Source organism: Somniosus microcephalus, chromosome 32, assembly GCF_052327205.1.
Source record: "Somniosus microcephalus isolate GS21.2 chromosome 32, FLI_Smic_1.0, whole genome shotgun sequence".
Lineage (NCBI taxonomy): Eukaryota > Metazoa > Chordata > Chondrichthyes > Squaliformes > Somniosidae > Somniosus > Somniosus microcephalus.
In genome coordinates this window covers 32,863,382-32,887,090 of record NC_141018.1, presented here as the reverse complement: position 1 = coordinate 32,887,090, position 23,709 = coordinate 32,863,382, and the positions used below count along the sequence as shown (strand labels likewise).

Below are 23,709 nucleotides of genomic sequence, written 5' to 3'. Positions count from 1 at the left end.
ACCCCACCACTATATACATATCTCTGCCTCCGTCGCACATATTCATACATTGAAACCCATCTTTTATTCTTGAGCCCACGCATTTCTTTCCCTATTGCTTTGAATGCCATCAGTCTCTTACAGTCAACAGCTGCTCTACGATTGGAGAAAAACAAAAGGGAAAGAGACATATAGACCAAGATGTAAATGCTGGAGATGGGGAAATAAAAACACAAAATGCTTGAAATGAACAGTAGTTCAGAGACAGACGGTAACCTTTTGGGTGTGATTCTTCATCATATGAAGAAAATTGTATATTTTTTTAAAATTCTAATGCATGGTGTGTGAAGAAAGAAAAACAATAAAGACAACTAATTTAAACATCAAGTTTTTAATTGAACTTTCATCAAAAGTCTAATTTTAAAATCGCGGGTGTAGTGGTATTGGTTTAAGTGAAAATCAGGCTGTCATCTTAGTCACAAACTGGAACAGTGTACCACCCATCATAAGAAACAAGGCTCAATAGGAACGTTAACCAAATGCATCTACAACATTGCAAAGGATATACATTTCCTTAACTTTAGAATGAAAAAAACTAAAGGTATTAATCGAAAAAGAGAAAACTCTGAGGTATTAATTACATCAAAGATCACACATTAAATTATAGCTTAAACAAACAGATGCTACTGTTATGAAGTATTGACATTCTCTCAGTAGATTAAAAATATTTACTCTGAAATGTGACTCGTCTTTCTCAACATTCTTCAGCCTTTTCCCCCCAAATGCAGTTTGACAATGAAGCAGCATTGACCTATTCTGTATCACTGTATATACATCAATGTCTCACACAGGTTCAATACCTGAATTAGTGTAACTGTAAGTCTAACTGAACCCTTCTGCTGGCTGAGCTTTCTGTACAAGTCCATTTTAACTGCAGTGCCGGTCACTATAAAAGGTGTGTTATTTAAACAAATAACCGAAGAAATCAAAGTGGAAGATTGAAAAAGACACAAGAGGAGAAACTGCTAATACCAGAAATCTAAAAATAGGCAAATGCAGGGAATACACAAGCAGGCCCAGCCACTATTAAAACACAAAGGACCTCTGCCTGAAACATTCTGTCTTTTTTCTGTCCAATATTAATGGACTTGCAGTGTATTGCCAACATTTTCCATTTTTTAAAAATCACAGAACCATGCTAATATCTGTATTTATAGCAATTTCTGCAACTGCAGATTCAACTGTGCCCAAAAGTTGATTAGGCAGGTACATCATCAGAAATTAAAAGTCTGCCTGGTGTGGAGGGTAGAATGCCGATAGTGGGATGTTTCACATATAAAAGCCCCACCAGCTGGTGCAAATGAATTCTGAGGTTTTAAAAGTGACATAACTTCAATAAGAGATGGTGTGGCACTATTTACTCTATAAACATTGAGATATGAAAGACACAGTTGTGCACGTTTTAAAACGCAATGCTACTGAATACGTTCTGTACAGAAAGAGAATGGCAACTCTAGTTTTCAAGAATGACGAGCCCTGATGATTTGCACACCCATCGTTTTCATGAGCAGTAAAGACAGTAGGGGTGGTGAGTTGATATTTTCATATGTGGGTACCGCATGGGTAAGAAACCAGTTAACTGTACGAATCCAAATAGTGAACACAATTTAGCGGTTTATTCACATGACTTTGCACCGTAAAGGGATTATATAGTGAAACCACATTAAAATAATTTAGCTTTTAGAATAATTACACCAGTAGCACTGAACAGACTGTATTTTATAAACTACAGGTAGAGGGGAGGCTGGAAAATGCAACAGTATAAATAAATTCTGGACTCAATACTTCGTGACAAAAAGGGTTCCTTCTGTAACAGCAAAGTACTAACTGAATTTGCAGAAACCCAGAGTGAAAATGAAGTTATTGCCCACCCGAAACGTTAAACTAAAAGAGAACATATTCCAAAGACAGACTTCAGTGGATTGTCACTAGTGATTCCATTGTTATACAAATTACCTCAAATGTTAAATTACAAAGCAGAGTAAAATGAACAGCAACACATTTTAGGAACCCGAGAGAGCGATTTTTTTTGTTGTTGCTTAACTTCAAACAATTAAAACACAGAAATGAGCAACTATTTGGCCATTTATGTAAATGTAGTGTTAAGTCATTTAAACAATCCGAGTGGAAAGTTACTACTAAAAGAATCCACCTGCAGAGAGGTTGGTTATATAGCTCGAGACAAGCTTCAAGTACAACTTTAATTCCAAAAGGCAATAAATGTTTTGGGGAATTTTTTTTTTTAAAGTGTCGTTTTTGCGAATTACGTGTTCATCCAGGTGAGGTATATCACTGCTGGGGACTGGGACAGTTCTCCCCCGCGTCCAGTGTCAGCCTCGAGCACTCTCCCGTCAGGTATAGCACAGAGTTGCCCCAACAATGTGTCTCAGCTTAAGCCCCAGAGGAGCACCTTCTACTGCACTGTGCCAAGTTAAATCATAAATACATGTATTAAAATGCATTTAGGATTAAATTATAGGTAACAAGCAAAGGAAGTCATCCCTCATTGTTCTAAATAGTGATTTCTCCTACTTTACAAGTACTGCACATTCACATTGAAAACTAACCAGCAGATGGAAGGTCCATTACTTAGAATTTGTATCTAAAATTTACTATATTGTCTTATGGCACTGAAAGTTGACTGATCAATAGGTCCACATTTTATAAAAATAACAAAACATTATGTTGGTTTTAAAAAGTGGTACAAATATGTTGTGTATTCTACACAATTTTGTATTAGTCACAAAAATTCTCAGATGCAATAGTGAAAGTAATACAGGAAACTTTGAGTTATCCGGAGGCGAGCCGTCCGGCAAGCTCGAGCCACCGGCAAAAATCAAGGAGCCGATTTTAATTCTTTTCGTTTCTTTTCTTTGCTTTTTTTGAACAGTCAAGCTCTGCAAGGTCTGTAGCTAAGCAACAGCTTCAGCTAGAGATGCTACAGAGACGCTTGCCGACTGTTTAGAGGCTGTTGCTAAGCAACAGGGTTTGTTGATTCATCCGTATGTTTCAACATTAACTCTGGAGTGTCCGGCAGTTTTGAGGGAACGGCAGCAGCTCGGTCCCGTCGGTGCCGGATAGCACAAAGTTTCCTGTAACAGGGAATTCTAAGTCTCTTTATGACAGAATAAGACAAATAGCAATGGACAATATTACCAGTAAAGGTAAGTCGGATATTAGGAACGGAGGTTTTTTTTAATTTTTTTTAACAGTAATACTGTTGTTAAAATCTACTGGACTGGTCAGTTTCTTTATTCTACTAATAGTGGTTATTGGTCGGGCACTTGTCCGGCCAGTGAATTCGCTCGAAAGTGGTCTAAGAAGTTTAGTTGTTTATTGAAACAAAACCCAACACTGGAGAACTGCTGGCACTAAAGTTCATCGTGGTAGAATTTCTCATCGTGTAGTTGGCTACCATAGTCGGTCGCTTCACTGTTGAGGAAGAGGTCCTGACTCACAAGTATCTCTGCTTCTGTAAGTTTGCTATCTCCATTTGTGTCCATTTCTTTGACGAGATGTTCAGCCTGTCACACAACAGAAACTCTCAATATGTTAATCTCTGACTGCTATAAGCAAAAACTGAATTAGCCCCAAGGTGAATTTTAGCAGAAGACCCCTCACTTGGCTCTTGCGTACCCCCTAGTGGTTAGCTCAGAAGTCCAGAGCCTCAAGCGTGGCTCAGATGTAGGGCAATGCTCTCTCTGGCGCTGCCCAACAATGAACCTTAATTCCAACCGCAGGAGAGAAACTGCTACCATTCTAATTTTCAATTCCTACATCTATCCTTATCGTCATCCCCGAGTGAGACTAACCATTCGATGCCTTATTATAAGTAATTTATGCTCCAGACTTGAGCATGGCCAGAAAGCTAGTAACAGACCACCTGCCTGTTCTTCCCGTCAGTGTGTGGCCTACTACAGCAGGGAAAAGTTAGAGAAAATAGTTTGAAAGAGAGGGCGTTTATGTCCTCATTTCTCCCCTCCTCCAAATCCAAGTGTTGCAATTTTTCTCTCCAAGATCACGTGTCACAGACACCGTTTGTTAGAGGTTGGTGGCGAAACCTCACAAAACACACGAGCTATGTAGGAGGAGTGCCCTCCTGAGAAGGGATGCTTCTGAAGCAGGATTTTACATGAGCGTAATTCTTGACATTGGGCCAGAACTTCGGGTCCCCATGGGTGAGTACGCGCTGGGTACTCACGCGTAGGCCCAACGAAAGTGCCGGTTTCGTGCATGCACTGCGCATGCGCGGGAAACCGGAACTTCCGTTCCCTTAAAGGAAGGGGTTCACAGGTCGAACGCGTGCGCCGGAGAGGCAGCGCGTACGCCTGGAACTTCCGTTATTTTTGTAGGTTTCTCCGGGAGGGTAAGTCTCCAGGAGCTACGCTTTTAAAAAGCAGTCGCAAGGCCTGCTTTTAACAAGGTAAGTGGTGAATTAAGTAAAATTAAAACATTTTTTCCACAGGTTTATTATTTTTAAATACTTTAAAGAAAGGTAAGTTTATTTTTAGCCCCGTTAGGAAAAGTAATTAATTTTTTCAAAAATTTAAATTATTGTTTAAAATAGTTATTTAATGTAATTTATAGTTATTTGAAAAAGGTGATTTAAAAAAAAAATTATTTGAAGTTTTAGTTATGTTTTGGGGCTGAACTCTATTCATAAATTTGACAGGTCTTCCTGTCAAATCTATGAATGGAGATTCCCTGCTACCATTGGCTCTCCATGGCCCACGTGATCCCAGGGGACGCTTCGAACTAACTGCGCCCCTGGGGTACGCAAGCACTGCGCGCCAGCAGTTGGAGGAGGCCCAGGATCGGAATCCCACACGGGCCCACAGCTCAACGGCCGGCGCGCTAGGTAAGTGCAGGTCGGAGGCTTGCACCCACGGGAAGCCCCCAACCCAAATTTCTGGGCCATTATGCCTTTAATTCTGAATGGGATTCTTTTATATTCATACAAGGCTCTTAACTTGTGAGGATCAATTGCAAAAGAAACCTTTTTCTAGATATTGTTATACCTCTTTTCTAAATGAAACTATTTCTTTTGGAAAAAAGACTTCTCTCACCCTCTATGTTTTTATGCTGTCAGGGTGAGGAATCTTGGTCTGGGGAACTGAACACAATTCCATCTCAGGCACCCAGTGTCAGATCAAATACTCCCAGGTAAATTACAGCAGCATTAGATGCAGAGTAAGGCTCCCTCTAGCCTTCTTCCAACAATGTGCTTCAGCTCAACTGTAGAAGAGCAACTCCTCTGTAGGGCTACATATATTATTTTAATAACAGACACCGCTCTGTGAAATAGTGACAAACAGCGGTAGTTTCCATACTGTGAGTGACATAAGAAAACTACTAGGCACTTGGCCTGAGCGTTAAACAAAGCTTTAATCAACTGTTTTACAACATGGAGGTCTAGTTGTATCCTTCACTAGTTCCTGTTAAGAATGTCCTGCGCAAGCTGGGCCCGTGCCCGAGTATTTATACTCTCCCTGGACAGCGCCACCCGTAGGCCGCTCAGTATTATTTCATAAGTCTTTCTTTCATGAATGACTGATTCATGTCAGTGAGCACACACACAAGGTGCTGGATTGAAACTGCACAAACTTAAAACCTTTTCTAGTGTGTAAAAATGTAACGATTTTTCAATGACCAAAAAAACCTACTATTTAAACACAGCAGCTTTACCTCATCATGCGCAATGTCCTGATTGTTGGGAATAATCCACAACAAGAGCTCCTGTCGATTAAGTTTGCCGTCCTTGTCCTTGTCGTAATCATTTTCAAAGCGATCGCGCTCCACAGTTACCCATTCTGGATCGTCCTCTGCACCTATTTTCAAGAGGTGGAAAAATCTTTAGCTACAAAATGCTCAAATGAGATAAATCCTAACCAGCCATGTGTTTGCAGAGTTAAAGGATTGCACATTGTGCACGGTTCACATCTAGTTTTTTGGGGGAAAGGGGACATGAGAAGGTTAAGTTTCAAGCTCAGAGTTTTCCTGGTATACATGGCTTGGTACATCAGGCATGTTAAGACATCTGGGGAGTTGATTATACACTTCTGATGATACTGATTTGGAAAGCCAACTGGATGCCCATGCACCCACTCAACTGGGGAATGGTGTGTGGTCCTCGAGTGCCACCTTCCCAATTTCTGCTAATGCCTCAGTATAACTGGGTGGTGGGCAACAGTTGCACAGGGATTCTCTGATTTTCCCTCCTTCCTCCCTATGGGGTAAAGACCAGCCTTTGCGCGATGCTTTTCCACAACGCCATGGGAACTAACAATATCAATGAATTACAGGTTCCAACCTAGGTTCTACATAGCTTCAACACTTAGCCCTACTTTGTTTTTCAACTAAGGTGAAAGGACCCAAGGTTCAGAGTGCAGGACAGAACCAATTTTGAAAAGGAATGGCAAAGCAATAAATTTTAAAAAAGTAGTGATTAGGTGAAATCCAGATTGGGCTTTAAAGATCATTAGAGGAAGGAAAACACTGAGGGAGAGATAAGGAGTTCCATAATTTTGAGGCTTTTGGAAAGAATGACCAGAGAAGAAGGTTGTGCAAGGAGTCTTGATTGCAATTCAGTGATAGAGAGAGGAGGAAGTGTGTGTAGAATGGGGTATTTACATTTTTTTTTGGGGGGGGGGGGTGGGAGGAACTAGAGGAAAGTTCAGAGAAGCAATGATCATAGTAATATCAATAATATAGACCAGAAAGATTGGCCACAACTCGAATCATTTCTATAGTTAGTATTACATTAATTTACTGAGAAAATAATGTTTATAAGGAAATAGTCTACAGATGATTGCTTGAGATATTGAACAAAAATTTCAGTGAAAAGTTACAATACCAATTCAGCTAACTAACCTGGGTCTTTCCTGTAGTCACCAAGGAATTCCTCTAAGCTGACAAACCCATCTTTGTTGTGGTCATGCTCATCTAAAGCATCCTGTACGACATAGTCCTGCAATTTGAAAGTTAAAGCATCTGTATGGACAGCAGGTGAACATATGAACCACCTGAGTTGTGACGTCGCCCACAGTTGAATAGCCTGTTGTCACTCACTTGAGCCAAGGTCCTGGGGGGGGGGGGGGGGCTGCCAACCCCTGTGAAACTGTAATCCAGCATAAGCTGGAAGGTAAAGGGGAAGATTCTTAACTGGGTGATTTGCCCCCTCGGTTAGCTAGGCTTCTGCCTTTGAGGAGTATGTAGGGTACAGCTGAAATGCTGCAGCAGCAGTATTCATAAATGTAGTGCGAGGTTCCACAGACTAGTCTTATACATCAGAACAAAAAATGTTTTCATTCACATATAGAGAGTGACGTAAGAAAACTACTAAGCACTTGGTTGAGTATAAAACAAGGCTTTAATCAACTGTTTCACAACCATGAGATTCTAGTTACATCACTAGCTCCTGGTTACAGAAACGTCCCGAGCAAGCTGGGCCCACGCCCGAGTATTTATATTTTCCCTGGACGGCGCCACCAGCTGGCCGCCCAGTGTTATCTCATGAGTCATTTCTACATGAATGGTAAGATTCATGACAGAGAGTAAATATTATTTAATGTAACTGACATAAGAAATGGTATACTGTAACTCACCGTCATATAATCAGCTTCTTCTGGGTGTTCAAATGCTATAAATTCTGTCAGAGTCAGTCCCGGTAAACCATCAATGTTTGCTTTCTCAAAGCGCTTTTTATCCTTCAAAAAAATCTGGAGACAGAGATCAAGAAAGTAAAGGTGCTTTTCTTTTTCCAATTCAGCTTTTGGTTCAATAGGCTTGTGCAGCATACGTTGCTCGGATACCAGATAAATTGGGTAAACCAGTTTCTGGTTTTAATATACCCTGCCCCACATCAGAATGGGGAATGTTTGTTCAAAGTTATTTTTATCCTTAATTAGATGTCAGCCTTGGATCAATGGTAGCGTTCTTGCCTCCGAGTGAGAAGATTGTGGGTTCAAGTCCCACTCCAGAGACTGTGTGCACACTTCAACAGAGCAAAATCTGAAGTTTCAAAGCCAAAGGGAATAGCACCATAAGTGATGAGATTTTTAAGAGTGGAGGAACAGGGAGATGTAAAGGTGCACATACAAAGATCTTGAAAGGTGGGAGTGCAGATAAAACAGGAAATAAAAAAACAAATGGAATGCTGCGGTTTTTTTTTTACACAGAGGAATTGAATATAAAAGCAATGAATTAATGTTGAATTTGTACGCGACATTGGTTAGGCCACAGTGGGTGTATTGCGAGGAATTCTAGGTGCCCCTTATAGGAAGGATTATAACCACGGAGGATTCACTAGAATAATAAAGAATGAGAGATTATAATTATGAGAAAAGGGTGAAAAACTGCAGCTTTTTGCATTGGAATATAAAAGGTTAGTGAGAAATCTAATAAAGCTTTTCAAGATTGTCAGAGGCAAACAGTGCAAGTTTGTTTGTACTGTGATTAATCAGTAGCAAAGGCATATAGACCTAGGATTATCATTGTGTCAGGCTTGGCTCAGTGTTACTACTCTCGCCTCTGAAGATTGCGAGTTCAAGGCCCACTCCAGCACAGAATCCAGACTGACACTCCAGTGCAGTACTGAGGGAGTGCTGCACTGATGGAGGTGCCGTCTTTCGGATGGGGCTTTAAACCTAGGCGCCTGTCGGTCCTCTTAGGTGGATGTAAAAGATCCCATGGTGCATGTGCATAACACCTATTCCCCCCACTTGGTAATTCTCTCCAGTGTGCACACTGAAGATCAGGAACTATCTTTATGAATCAGTCACAGACATAAACTTGCATCCTACCACTCCTTCTTGTTGTCGTTTCGTATGACGGGAAAAGCATCTAATGGGACGTCTAGTTTGGCTCTCCATTCGATGGCCTCCTGATATGCCGAGTGGAGAAATGAGGTGCCTCCTGCAACAGATCTTAGTGGGCAGGTTGATGCGAGTGTTCCATGGGTTGGGACTCATGGCACTCTTTGTCAAGCATATTGATGCTCCAATACACTATTGCACGTGGAATGTAAACCCTTCTTTTACGCCGATCTTAATGACAGTCACGCTCTCTAAAGAGAGCATATTCCAGCACTTCAATGGCTCAGTTGCAAAAAACAGTGTGCGCGAGATTCACACAGACCAAATAAATCTGATGGCTGAATTCCAGATCTATGCTGGGTTGGGGAAAGTACTAGACAGAGTACAAAAAATGCAATTATTTCTTTCTTCTTCCCTTCTTAATCCAACCTCTCTGTTCCTGCTTGATTGCACGGATTCCAAAAGAACTAATAAACCACAGGTGGGCTGTCTGTGATATACAAGAAATGACACTTCCTACCTATGAGGCCATACGCGCGCCCCACAGGTGCAGCAAGCAAAATAGAAAATTCCACCCCTCAGGGAACTAAGTTTGAGGGGTAGAGTTTCCACTTTGGGCGCAGTCGGCAATCTGGGCTAGCTTTCCGAAGTGAAGGTATGGTTCAAATTTCCACTCAAACTCATTTGCATAAGCAAACGTAAAATTTTCCATGAACCAGCGCAATTGGGCAGCGTTTAGTAACGTAATTATTTCCCCCCCCCACCACCTTGCATTAAAAAAATTCCGTGAAAAATTCAAGACTGGTAACCTGGTGCAGTTTTATTAATACAGCTGAAAATAGAGTTATCACAAAAAATAAGCAGGTTTAATCAGTGTCGCATCCACCACTCGAGAGTAACCTGATTTTAAATAACTGAACCCATTTACTAGTTTCATTAGTGTACACTAGTCAGTTTTAATAAATTAAATATTTAATATTTAAAAACTTTTAAAGGGTGCCTATTAGTGCCTAAAAAAGAGCTTAATTTTAAAGAGCCTCCTCAAAGGCCGCAAACGGGCACAATTAGCTGAAACTCGCCATGCTGATTAATTCGATCTGGGGGCATGGCCAGTTTTGTGGACGGGACCTTCTTCTAATGCGACGTTTTCAAACCAGCGCAAAAAATCGGGGAAACCCGAATTGTGCTGGACGTAACTTGTGCTTGAAATTCCTCGATTATTTACGCTGGTTTGGCAAATTTTAGGAAAATTGCACTGGAAAAACCAGCGCAACCTAACGGATACGCTACCCCTATATCTTTATATACTGTTCTTAGCTTCTCAGTCATGACAACAACAACTTGTATTTTTATAGCACCTTTAATGTAGTAAAATGTCCCAAGGCGCTTCACTGGAGTATTATATGACAAAAAATTTGACACCGAGCCACACAAGGAGAAAGTAGGGCAGGTGATCAAAAGCTTGGTCAAAGAGGTAGGTTTTAAGGAGCGTCTTACAGGGGTAGAGAGGCGGAGAGGTTTAGGCAGGGAATTCCAGAGCTTAGGGCCCAGGCAACAGAAGGCACGGCCACCAAAGGTGGAGCGATTATAATCAGGGATACTCAAGAGGGCAGAATTAGAGGAGCGCAGATATCTCAGGGGGGGTTGTGGGGCTGGAGGAGATTACAGAGATAGGGAGGGACGAGGACCATGGAGGGATTTGAAAACAAGGATGAGAATTTTGAAATTGAGGCGTTGCTTAACCGGGAGCCAATGTAGGTCAGCAAGCACAGGGGTGATGGGTGAACGGGACTTGGTGCGAGTTAGGACACGGGCAGCCGAGTTTTGGATGACCTCAAGTTTACGTAGGGTGGAATGTGGGAGGCCAGCCAGGAGTGCGTTGGAATAGTCAAGTCTAGAGGTAACAAAGGTATGGATGAGGGTTTCAGCAGCGGATGAGCAGAGGCAATGGCGGAGACGGAAATAGGCGGTCTTAGTTATGCCGCAGATATGTGATCAATATATGACGATTTATGATAGCCACTAAAGCAGCGGCAATGGGCTGATGCTCTTTGTTTCTGGCTCTCCATCCACAGGCCATGTAGTGTAGGATGTTGTCATAGCTGGAATTCAGTAACATTCCCTCTCCTCAGACCCATAGTTTTAGTAGAACCATTAATCCTAAAAGATTTTTTCCCTGGCTTCCTATGGAAAACAGCCTGCCCTTCCAACATTCAACTGCCTGGAGTGACATACTCCCTGTGAGAAATCACGGCACAGCCATGCATTCAACTCTCTGTATTTTTAGAGCACCTTATCTCTCAGAAACATCTCAAAATGCTTCACATGCAATTTATTACTTTGAAGTTCAGTGACAATTGTGTAGGCAACCTCAGCAGCCATTTTCAACACAGCACGGTGCCACAAACAGTAATGAGATAAATAAGTTAATTTGTTTTTGGTTGAGGGAGGCATGTTGGCCAACATCCCAAAAGTACTTTCTGTTCTTCAAATAAGATCTTACCTGAACAGGCAGTTACATAGAAACATAGAAGATAGGAGCAGGAGTAGGCCATTCGGCCCTTCGAGCCTGCTCCGCCATTCAATGAGATCATGGCTGATCATTCAAATTCAGTACCCTGTCCCTGCCTTCTCCCCATATCCCTTGATCCCTTTAGCCTTAAGAAATATATCCAACTCTTTCTTGAATATATTTAATGAACTGGCCTCCACCGCCCTCTGTGGCAGAGAATTCCACAGGTTCACCACTCTCTGGGTGAAGAAATTCCTCCTCATCTCAGTCCTAAATGTCCTACCCCTTATCCTTAGACTGTGACCCCTGGTTCTGGACTCCCCGACCATCGGGAACATCCTTCCAGCATCTAGTCTGTCTAGTCCTGTTAGAATTTTATAGGTTTCGATGAGATCCCCTCTCAATCTTCTAAACTCCAGTGAGTAGAAGCCCAATCGACCCAATCTCTCCTCATACGTCATTCCTGCCATCCCAGGTATCAGCCTGGTGAATCTTCGCTGCACTCCTTCCATGGCAAGAACGTCCTTCCTCAGATAAGGTGACCAAAACTGCACACAATACTCAAGGTGCGGTCTCACCAAGGCCCTGTACAACTGTAGCAAGACATCCTTATTCCTGTACTCGAACCCTCTTGCTACGAAGGCCAACATACCATTTGCCTTCTTAACCGCCTGCTGCACCTGCATGCTTACCTTCAGCGACTGGTGCACAAGAACACCCAGGTCTCTTTGCACTTCCCTTCTCCCAATCTATTGCCATTCAAATAATAATGTGCCTTCCTGTTTTTGGCACCAAAGTGGATAACCTCACATTTATCCACATTATAGTGCATTTGCCAATCACCTAACCTGTTCTATGTCTTACCTGAATAATTTAACACATCTGGCAAGGCAGCCCTCCTTCAGTACTGCACTGGAGTGTCAGCTTAGATTATGAGATCAAACTCGTGATGTGGGGCTTAACCCCACAACCTTCTGTCCAGGGGTAAGAGTTCTACCAACTAAACTACAGTGAGGCACTTGTTGGAGCAGTGCTGTGAATGGACCTAAAGAAAGACACTACAGGAAACTTTGGTTTATCCGGAGGTTAACTGTCCGGAATGCTCGACCCACCGGCAAAAATCAGGAGCCATTTCATTAGGTTTTTTTTCTTCTCGTTGCTTTTTTTTCCACCAGTCAGGCTCTGCAAGGTCTCGCTGAAGCTGTTGCTAAGCTACAGAGACGCTTGCAAGGTACGGTCGACTGTTTAGAAGCGCAACAGGGTTTGTTGCCAGATACGGAGCCGTATGTTTCAATATTAGCGCTGGTTTGTCCGGCAGTTTTGATGGGACGGCAACAGCTCGGTCCCGTCGGTGCCGGATATCACAAAGTTTCCTGTACATGGGATTGTGATGACTTGACAGAAAGTTTGAGAATAACCCTGCACTACAGCAATAAAGGAAAAATACATACTCGAAGTCTCAACATCCTGGAACCAATGTTCTGTTAAGATACGCGACCGCGCAGGCCGCTTACCGGCTTTACAATGGATAAGCCGTGCATGCGCAGAAATTTGAGTGGGCCACGCAGCCCGTTAAAGGGGTCGCGCACCCAAAATAAATTAGAGGGAACATTGCCTGCAATACTGAAATCCAAACATTAAGTACACCATTGAAAATCTATGGCAAGACAGAGCAATTTATTTTATGTTTCATTGATAATTAAAAATTAACTTCATGTTTGATTCCACTTTAAAAAAAAAATTGTAGTGAACATGAAACCTGAATTGGATAAACTTCCTTCTCTCACCTGTCTGAGGGATTCCTCCTCTTCATCATCCAGTGGAGTATTCTCATCATAATCCAGGACTCGGTCATAACTGTGAATGTTGTACTCTTCCCATGTAACAACTCCATTGCCATCCAGGTCATGGTCTGGAAACTGCTCTTTGCTCTCCTCTGTGGCATAATATCTGAATGACTGCTGGATCCATCCACTAAGCTCATCTGTAGCAAACAAGAGTGACTTGTAAAGAAGGTGCAGCTGTCCGATTTCCAGCGAGTTGTAAAAGTCCGAGATGAATTTCATCTGAAAACAGCATTTTTTTTTTTGCATGCACTTCTCCCTATATCCCAGCAGTCCGAATGGACTTGTCCTCTCACTGCAGGATCGGAAGCCATTTATCATACCTTTCATTTGTTCAATATTTCACAATAACGCTTTTGTGTTATGCAGTTGGGTTTACATGTTGTATTCACCACCTGGTAGCATAATTATCATTTATTTACAATTACAACATGTTAGACTCTCGTTCTATAGGGATGAAGGACTGGCAAGATGTGAAAAGGTCACATATGTATAATAACACAATGCTCGTACACTATTGATTTAATTATAACTCAGAACGTTCACCAGCTGGAAAAGTACGGTTGTGAATCGCAGCTTTCAAACATCACTGTATGTGCAAGAATGTGCATGCACAATCATCTGTCTGTTGCTATGGAATATCGCGTGAAAAGATTCCCCAGCAGCAGTTCCAGGCTACTACAGAATCATTTCAAGGGGTTCTGTGATATAAATGGAAATTAAATACTATATGCAGTAAGATACTTACGTCAAACGTGAACTTTAAGTCAATGGCAAGTCATTTCAGCGCTCATTATAGGATTGGTAACTAAACAGTTTCTCACCTTTAGTTATAAAGCCATCTGCATTTGCATCCATCTTCTTGATGAGGGATTTGAGCCGGGCTTGTTGCTCCTCAGGGTTCAGCTTGGCAAACTCCCCAGCTTCTTTCTGGGAAATAAAATGAAAAAACAAACACACGAATAGCTCATGGTAGGCAAAACTCTCACTCACCATCTATCTATGAATGGAAGTAAGAACGAATTCCCCATAGAAGCCCTTGAGGTACACAAATAACTTGGACTTTATACCTGTACTTTATACAGGACATGTCTTTTGTCAGGTTGGGGTTGACATTAGGTTGGTTATCAGTACCAGAATCTCCCTCCTGTGTATATGGTACAGAAAAAAAAATCAAAATGGAATGGAACGGTTTAGGCACAGACTGGAAATTGGAAAGCAGCCCAAACTGGTTCATTGGTAGCAATTCTGGATTGTTTTTCTTATGGTGGAAAAACTGGTTATTTTGTGCAGCCCAGTAGCATAGTGGTATGGTATACCACAAAAACAACAGCATTGTCCCATTAAAGTTGACTACTTTCTGCTTTATTTGTTCTTAGAAATGTGGGTAATGCTGTCAAGACCACATTTAGTGCCCATCCCTAGTTGCCTTGGCTTGCTACGCCACTTCAGAGGGTATTAAAAACCAACCACATTGTGCGCGACTGGAGACTGCGTGTGGACCAAACTTGACAGAAGTAGCAGGTTCACTTTCTTGAAGGGCATTAGTAAACCAGTTCGGTTTATATAACAATCCAGCAGCTTTCATTATTACTTTTCTCTGAGCCTTTTTTTCCACTGAACCAATAGGAGTGACATGGAGTTGCCCCAGTGTCACCAAACAAAAACATAAAATTATTGCAACATGTGCCCTACTAATATAATAAAAAAACAAAAATATCCAATTAAACTAACTTGCTCAATGAAGCAACAGAACAAAATAGATATTACCTCAACAATTAAATTATTTTATCAGCATCTAGGAGACATTCTATACCCTGTGGTGCCCGCTGGTTGCTGAAGTAGCCTATTGTACCAGGTATTCCCAAGAGCACTCCAGGCAAGTTCTAACCCAGCCTAACTCTGCTATGCTTCCGAGATTAAAAGGGATTGGGTGCCATCAGAGCAGCGCTGAAGTCAGCCATGTTGAGATATGTACCATAACCGCCACACTACTGTACGCTGTCTAATTGTGCAGTTATTTATAATGTCGCACTTAAAAATGACATATCTATCTCTATTTTGGTGTAAACCAATCAGATGTTTACTAAAGACTTACAGGTGAGATCAGGAGATCTCTCGAAATGACTGCACCGTAAGCAAAAATACTTACTTTAATTCCCCATTGATTGGCCTATGCAAGCCAAACAGACAAAACAAATGCATTTGATGCCACAATCTATTTAAGGCATCTGAAAGTTAAATAACTCTCTGTGGTTAGTCTTTCCTAGAGCTTGTTCCTCTCTAATCATTAAATTAATAAATGGTGGTCAAATTTTCAGATTTTGCCCGTCAATTATTTTAGCTTCTATATTTTCAAACAAACCTTGTACTATATATTTTTTTAAATTAATTATTTTGCATATGTAATTATCAAGATGTCATTTAGAAGAGAAATGAAATGGGGGAAAAATTGGAAAAGTTGGAGAGAACGAATAGATTAGATTCTTAAAAATAAAAAAAATTTCAAACTGCAAAAATTTAACATTTTTAAACGATTAATTTTATGATATTCCCCCTTCCATTTTAATGACAATAGGACAGAATGGAATTTCCTACCTCTCCGCCGAATAGGACTTCCCTATCGAACTCTGGGCTGTGTTCACCATCCACATAGTGGTCCTCAGCAACAACCGGCTCATGTTTATGATGAATGTGTGCAGAGCACAACACAATAAAAGTCCAGCTCACAAACACCTGGAACTGCATCTTCTGTCAAGTAGGCTTCAATATCAGAAGTGGCTGCAGAAAAATTAAAGGCTTGTGTCATTTCAAACTTGGAGCTTATTTTTTTTTAATCATCTCTGTACAATTACTTTTTATGAAGGCAACACTCCTTTTTGTGTTCACCTCGCCTGTTTTCCAAGTTGCGTCTTTCTGAGCCAATGCGGGCCAACATTGAACTCTCTGTGGAAGGGGGAAGAAGCACGTTAGAATGAATTAGAAGAATTATTATTGCAGAAGAGCGATTAGAAAGTTCAGCATTTTGGTCAAGAGGACAGGAGGACAACCTGCTTTCAGGGCTATTCTAATGTCAACAATGAATAGCCATAACCCAGCCTAACATAAGAAGTAGGAGCAGGAGTAGGCCATACGGCCCCTCGGGCCTGCTCCGCCATTCAATAGGATCATGGCTGATCCGAATCTAGACTCACGTCCACTTCCCTGCCCGCTCCCCGTAACCCTCAATTCCCTTATCAGCTAGCCTGATACTAGTACAAAGCGCAGCCTGCAGGAATGAAGAACATCTACAGCTCATTCAAAACTAATGTTCAGTAAGTCGACATTGTTACGAATAAAACCAAATCAGTAACTGCTTTACTCATGAAATACGTAAGAGCAGTAACAAAATGAATAATACCAAGTTATAGGTTACAAAAACCTCAACACTATCAACAATTACAAAGGATGTGAAAAGTGTTGGCCATTATCACAACAGGGCTTGAAAACAAATTGTGCTGTTGCCAGCCCAGGCAATTGACCAATGGGAGTACAATATTCACCAGTCATCAGGGCAAGGGGGCAAATATTCGATCCTTTTCCAAAGGAAAAGATGAAAAAATACAAGAGGATGGCAAGACCCTGCACAACTCCAATAGGTCACGATGGATTATAGGAGCTAGCCAGTTTCAAATTGCAAGAATTCCTACAGTTTTTGACATGAATTTGTAGCTTGATTTAGGAAGTGTTTAAAGAGAAAAGCCATAGCTGCTACAATTAAGAACGCCTCTGATTTTAGATCAGGAACAGACAGGCAGTGAAATCTACACCTGGCATTGCATGTTGAAAACCAAATTTAATTTGCATTGTTAAAAAGTGATTGACTTCTGAGGGATTTACACAGACATTTCTTTGGAACCCGGATCTAATTCAGCGAGGTCCTGTTGAACAGACTGTAATTGTCAGTTTAGTTACATCTGCAGGAAGTATTTTAAAAAGGGACAGTTTCAGATTACTTGGAAAGGATACACATTTCAACCTTTATACTAGATTATACATCAAAGCAAAGTGATAGAATTAAATTTAATCCCTTATGATCCTCAGTTTCATATTTTGCTGTGCTGCTATCGTCTCACAGTCTTCACAAATTACTGAAGAGAATGGGTAAGGATTTGAAACTTGTGTTTTGGGGAACAGATGGTGCAGTGCATTTTTTATGTTATTGGCTGATTTTATTCTTGCTTTTGTACCGTTTCACTTCTTACAATAATAAACTCAATTAGTAGTTCTTATCAAATCAAATCAAAATCAAAATCAAATCAACTTTTATTGTCATTGTTAGTGCACAAGTGCAGTACAACGAAATGTAGGCTTGCGGCTCCCAAGAGTGTACATTTAGATTAAGACATTTAAACATTCAACATACATTTGGCTTGTAATACATTAACATCAACATAACCATAATAAAGTGCATTGGCAGATGTGCAGGCTTTAGAGTTTATTTGTGGAGTTCAGTAGGATGACAGCCCTGGGAAAGAAGCTGTTCCTAAATCTGGTCGTTCGGGTGCGAATGCATCTGTAGCGTCTCCCAGATGGCAGGAGGGCGAACAGACTGTGGCTGGGGTGGGTAGGGTCTTTGATGATGGACCGTGACCTCCGTAAACAGCGTTTCTGGTATATGTGCTCTATGGTCGGTAGCCGGGTGCCGGTAATGCGTTGGGCAGTTTTGACTACCCGCTGCAGGGCTTTCCAGTCATAGTAGCTACAGCTGCCATACCATACTGTGATACAGTTTGTCAGGATGCTCTCTATTGTGCAGCGGTAAAAGTTAGAGAGGATCAGGGGTGACAGGTTACATCCCTTCAGCCTCCTTAGGAAATATAGGCGCTGCTGGGCCTTCTTCACCAGAGAGGAGGTATTGAGCGACCAGGAGAGGTCTTCCATGATGTGGACTCCGAGGAACTTAAAGCTGTCCACCCTTTCCACCACAGCCCCATTGATGTGGATGGGGGTGTGACTTCCGCCTTTAGACTTCCTGAAGTCCACAATGATTTCTTTGGTTTTCTTGATGTTAATGGCCAGGTTGTTATCGGCGCACCACTTCACGAGATGCTGGACCTCCTCCCTGTAGGCTGACTGGGCCGAATGGCCTCCTTCTGTGCTGTATGATTCCAGGATTCAACATGGTGTTTTCCACAGGTTTGGAGCGAACTGGAGGGCACGGTGCATAAGCTGTACCATTTCTGGTGTATGCTCCAATGGTATAAGGACTGGTTGTCTGCCCTGAGGCATTGCTAGATCATAAACTTCAAGCACAAGGTTAAATTTTGAGTCAAAAAAAAAAAGCGCAGGCTTGCCTGTGGAAGCTCACTTTTTGTTGTGGGGCATGAGCAAAACATGTTGGAGAGAAGCCTAAATTTCAACAGTCAGTTCAACAGCTGCACACAGTTCCACTAGACATGTATGGTTTAAAAACTACACAAGCCAATGCTTACTGCCAGAAGAAAAACAGAAAAATGATTATAAATAGAACACATAATGAGAGGCAGAAGGGTACAGTGTTAGAAATTTATCATTCCCTGTTCACTTGAGTTAATATATTACTTAATTTATTGCTTCCCGTGGCATAGCTTCCATTTATCAATGCGCCTTAACAGAGATAGATTATTGCCTTGAGACAGACTTTGGAGTAATTTTTATTCTTGAAAACATGCACAAGCTAAAAATATTTATTGGAGGAAGAAATTTGCATGCACAGTAGCTGAGCAAAAGAAAGACTTGCATTTATGTAGCGCCGTTCACGACCACCGGTCATCTCAAAGTGCTTTACAGCCAATGAGGTATTTTTGAAGTGGAGTCACTGTTGTAATGTGGGAAACGAGGTAGCCAATTTGCACACAGCAAGCTCCCACAAACAGCAATATGAAAATTACCAGATAATCTGCTTTTTTTGGTACGTCGGTTGAGGGATAAGTATTGGCCAGGACACTGGGGATAACTGCCTTGCTCTTCTTCGAAATAGTGCCGTGGGATCTTTTACGTCCACCTGAGACAGCAGTGACTGACAAGTATCATTAGTATACATCACCTGACCCAAACTGAAGTCACCTTAGATTTATGTTCCCCTTTCCCTCATCCACAGGCTCCGACTCCTGCTGGCACACAACTCCACACTGGCAGCGGCAATTGGTCATGCTTCAGTGTGTGTCAGCAGACTGAGTTTTTCCTCAAGAGATACTCGGCAGATCTCCCACGGCACTACTCACAGTAAGTGGAGCACAAGCTGTTTTTTTTTAAGGCAGAGCTGCATCCAACCTCCTGTGTCCCTTTCGGGCCACAGTCTTAATTGTTGTAAATAAGCATATCCTGAGGCCAATTTGGGGCTAGTGGTTGGAGAAGTTTCTCTAAATTGGTAGCCGCTTGTAAATTTTGAATTCCACCCCGATGTTAGAAGAAACCAACTAGTTTCTCCTAAGCTTGAGGATTGAATTTTTTAAACTTTTACTTATTTTTAAACTGTGACACAGGCATGCATGACACCTGAAGTATGCCAGACACATCTCCAAAACTTACCTATCGTCTATGTAAATTTACATGCCAGTCTCTACATTTAAAGAGCAATTCATTGTGTGAAGCATTGAGACAATTCAATGTAGCAAGGCTTCATATAAATGTATGCACTGAAATCATCATAAACTGTAGCTTATGAATGTCAATAGAACACAGACTAAAATAGTCTTAAACTCACAGCCAGACATTTGCTTTCTTTAAAACATCTACTTTATAGTTTATTTTTAGGTAATGTTTTGTGGAAATCTGTTCCAATTTCTGACCATCCAACCCTGAGGCACATTTACTGACGACTGCAGAACAGACCACTGTGGAAAGTCAGAATTTTCCCATTTGCAGTTGTCAGTATAAATAGATATTAGTGTCCCGTACAAGTATAGTTAGTTAGAAGTATGGTACAATAATCTTTACATTAGTTAGTTCTGTAGATTATAATATTTTATACACACGTTTTGTGCTGTACATGCAGAGGAGGGACATCTGCCAGTGGTTACAAAAATCAAAAGGTTCAATAACAGGTATGTGATTATGCATTTCAGCTTTATATTAAATATTCTAGGAATTTGCACAGAAATAGCAATTTTTAAAAATATTTACAGACAATAAAAAGCAACTTAATTGGAGAAAAATTACAATGGTAAAAAAAATTAATTTTAACCAGGACAAAAATTTAAAAATATTTACAGAAAATAAAAAGCAACTTAATTGGAGAAAAATTACAATGATAAAAAAAATTTTTTTTAACCAGGACAAAAATTTAACAGGGAAAAAATATACATTATTTTAAAGGCAAAATAACTTTTTTCTAAAAAATGACTGCAAAAAAATAACTGCGGAAGGTTTCAGCTGGCTTTCGACGACAAATTGTGATCCTGCACTTTTCTCACACACACATCATCCTCCTCCTCTCCCGGGGAATAACCGACAGAGGCGGCTCCACAGGCTGCCCCGAGAAGCGGGTTACACTGAAGAGCTGGGGAAGCTCTCCCCAAAGCCCCGGGTTACCGTGAGGAACTGGGGGACTCTCCCCAAAACCCCCTTTCTCCCTCTCCATCTTACCTCAGCCTCCAACCGCCCGGTTGTCAGGCTCCCGCCGTCACTTCCGGCGGCCAGCCCGGGCCCCACTCCTGCCCGGAGACTGGTAGGGGGCGCTGCAGCTGCAGTAGCCAATGTAGACAAACTCTTTGGGGCCACTGGCACCTCAGTGCAAGTTCATTGAATGATTGCACTGACAGTTGTGTTTTTTTTCCTCTATTTTGTACTTTTTAGTGGGTAGCACTGAAGGTTGTGGGTTCAAGTCCCACTCCAGAGAAATCAGATTGGGAATTCAAAAGAAACATAGAAGATAGGAGCAGGAGTAGGCCATTCAGCCCCTCGAGCCTGCTCCGCCATTCAATGTGATCATGGCTGATCATCCAAACTCAGTACCCTGTCCCTGCCTTCTCCCCATATCCCTTGATCCCTTTAGCCTTAAGAAATATATCTAACTCCTTCTTGAATATATTTAAGACTTGGCCTCAACTGCCTTCTGTGGTAGAGAATTCCACAGGTTCACCACTCTCTGGGTGAAGAAATTCCTCCTCATCTCTGTCCTAAATGGCTTACCCCTTATCCTTAGACTGTGACCCCTGGTTCTGGACTCCCCGACCATCGGGAACATCCTTCCTGCATCTAGTCTGTCTAGTCCTGTTAGAATTTTATAAGTTTCAATGAGATCCCCTCTCATTCTTCTAAACTCCAGCGAGTATAAGCCCAATCGACCCAATCACTCCTCATATGTCATTCCTGCCATCCCAGGTATCAGTCTGGTGAATCTTCGCTGCACTCCCTCCATGGCAAGAACACCCTTCCTCAGATAAGGCGACCAAAACTGCACACAATACTCAAGGTGTGGTCTCACCAAGGCCCTGTACAACTGCAGCAAGACATCCTTGTTCCTGTACTCGAACCCTCTCGCTACGAAGGCCAACATACCATTTGCCTTCTTAACCGCCTGCTGCACCTGCATGCTTACCTTCAGTGACTGGTGCCCAAGGACACCCAGGTCTCGTTGCACTTTCCCTTCTCCCAATCTATTGCCGTTCAGATAATAATCTGCCTTCCTGTTTTTGCCACCAAAGTGGATAGCCTCGCATTTATCCACATTATACTGCATCTGCCCAATCACCCAACTTATCAAGAACTCAAATGGGGAATTCAGAAGAAACTGCTCAAGAAATCCAATAGGGAATTCAGAAGAAACTTCTTTTCCCAGAGGGTGGTGAGAATGTGGATCTCGCTACCACAGGGAATGGTTGAGGCGAAGATTATGAATGCATTTAAGGGGAGGCTGGATAAGCATATCTCATTGAAGGGAATAAAGGGTCATGCTGATAGATTTAGATGAGGAAAGACGGGAGGAGGCTCGAGTGGAGCATAAACACCAGCATGGACTAGTTGGGCCGAATGGCCTGTTTCTGTGCCGTATCTCCTATGTAGAGACTTGAGCACAAAAATCTAGGCTGACTATTTCCTCTAAGAAGGTTGATAGGAAGATAGGAACAGAAGTAGGCCATTCAGCCCCTTGAGCCTGTTCTGCCACTCAGTGAGATCATGGCTGATCTGCGACCTAACTGCATATACCCGCCTTTGACCACATCCCTTAATACCTTTTGTTAACAAAAAGCTATCAATCTCAGATTTTAAATTAACAATTACTCTAGCATCAATTGCCGTTTGCAGTAGAGAGTTCCAAACTTCTACAACCCCTTGTGTGTAGAAGTGTTTCCTAATTTCACTCCTGAAAGGTCTGGCTCTAATTTTTAGACTATGCCCCCAGTCCTCGAAGACTAGGTTGGTTCAAGTCCCACTCCAGAGACTTGAGCACAAAAATCTAGGCTGACACTCCCAGTGCCAGTACTGAGGGAGTGCGGCACTGTCGGAGGTGCCGTCTTTTGAATGAGACATTACAACCAAGGCCCTGTCTGCTCTAAAATAAAAACCGAAAATGCTGGAGATACTCAGCAGGTCAGGCAGCATCTGTGAAGAGAGAAACAGAGTTAACGTTTCAGGTCGATGACCTTTCGTCAGAACTGGAAAAAGCAGGAAATGGAACAGATTTTTAAGCAAGTGTAGGGGCTGGGAAATGGGGGAGGGGATGAAAGAACAAAAGGAAAGGCCTGTGATAGGATAGAAGACAGGAGAGATTAAAAGACATTAAGAGATATTCAAGGCGAGAGGAGATGGTAATGGGACAGGTTAAGAAACAAAGGATGGCTTTAGATGAAGTGTGAATTGTACTGGCAGAATGGAAGACAGCTGCCCTGTGGGAGAGAAGAACAGAACAAAGGTGTGGATAAAATATATATATATGATTGGGGCCGAGGTTATGATCTGAAATTGTTGAACTCTATGTTGAGTCCAGAAGGCTGTAAAGTGCCTAATCGAAAGATGAGGTGCTGTTCCTCGAGCTTACGCTGAGCTTCCGTGGAACAGTGCAAGAGGCCACGGATGGAGAGGTCTGAGTGGGAATGGGGCGGTGAATTAAAGTGACAGGCCACCGGGAACTTGGGGTCCCCCTTACGGACTGAACGGAGTTGTTCCACAAAGCGGTCACCCAATCTGCGTTTGGTCTCCCCAATGTAGAGGAGACCACATCGTGAGCAGCGAATACAGTATACTAAATTGCAAGAAGTACAAGTAAATCGCTGTTTCACCTGGAAGGGGTGTTTGGGGCCCTGGACAGTGGGAAGTGGGGAGGTATAAGGGCATGTGTTGCATCTCCTGTGCTTGCACGGGAAGGGGTGTTGGGGGCGATAGAGGAGTGGACTAGGGTGTCGCGGAGGGAGCAGTCCCTATGGAATGCTGAAAGGGGAGGTGAGGGGAAGATGTGTTTGGTGGTGGGATCATGCTGGAGGTGGCGGAGGATGATCCGTTGAATGTGGAGTCTGGTGGGGTGAAAGGTGAGGACAAG

At 42.1% G+C, this 23,709-nt stretch overlaps 1 protein-coding gene across 1 annotated transcript; it reads right to left on the bottom strand.

Annotated features, from left to right (window-relative positions):
- Positions 1-354: 354 nt before the first annotated feature.
- On the bottom strand, positions 355-20,913 carry rcn2 (reticulocalbin 2). The gene is made up of 8 exons (XM_085972328.1): positions 20,817-20,913; positions 15,807-15,989; positions 14,033-14,138; positions 13,152-13,348; positions 7,644-7,757; positions 6,910-7,006; positions 5,725-5,867; positions 355-3,563 (listed from the first exon to the last, which is right to left on the bottom strand). Exons 2-8 carry the CDS (start codon positions 15,954-15,956, stop codon positions 3,411-3,413), a joined length of 960 nt encoding a protein of 319 aa, XP_085828454.1. The 5' UTR covers positions 15,957-15,989; positions 20,817-20,913; the 3' UTR covers positions 355-3,410.
- Between the last annotated feature and the right edge of the window lie 2,796 nt (positions 20,914-23,709).

Bases quoted from the DNA above. Each gene is read 5' to 3' on its own strand.
- rcn2 (XM_085972328.1), bottom strand. From the start codon at position 15,956: ATGCAGTTCCAGGTGTTTGTGAGCTGGACTTTTATTGTGTTGTGCTCT. The intron at 7,007-7,643 runs GTGAGTTACAGT...TTCAAATTGCAG, and splicing joins AAGAAGCTGATTATATGACG to GACTATGTCGTACAGGATGC. The intron at 5,868-6,909 runs GTTAGTTAGCTG...TCTTGAAAATAG, and splicing joins TGACTACAGGAAAGACCCAG to GTGCAGAGGACGATCCAGAA.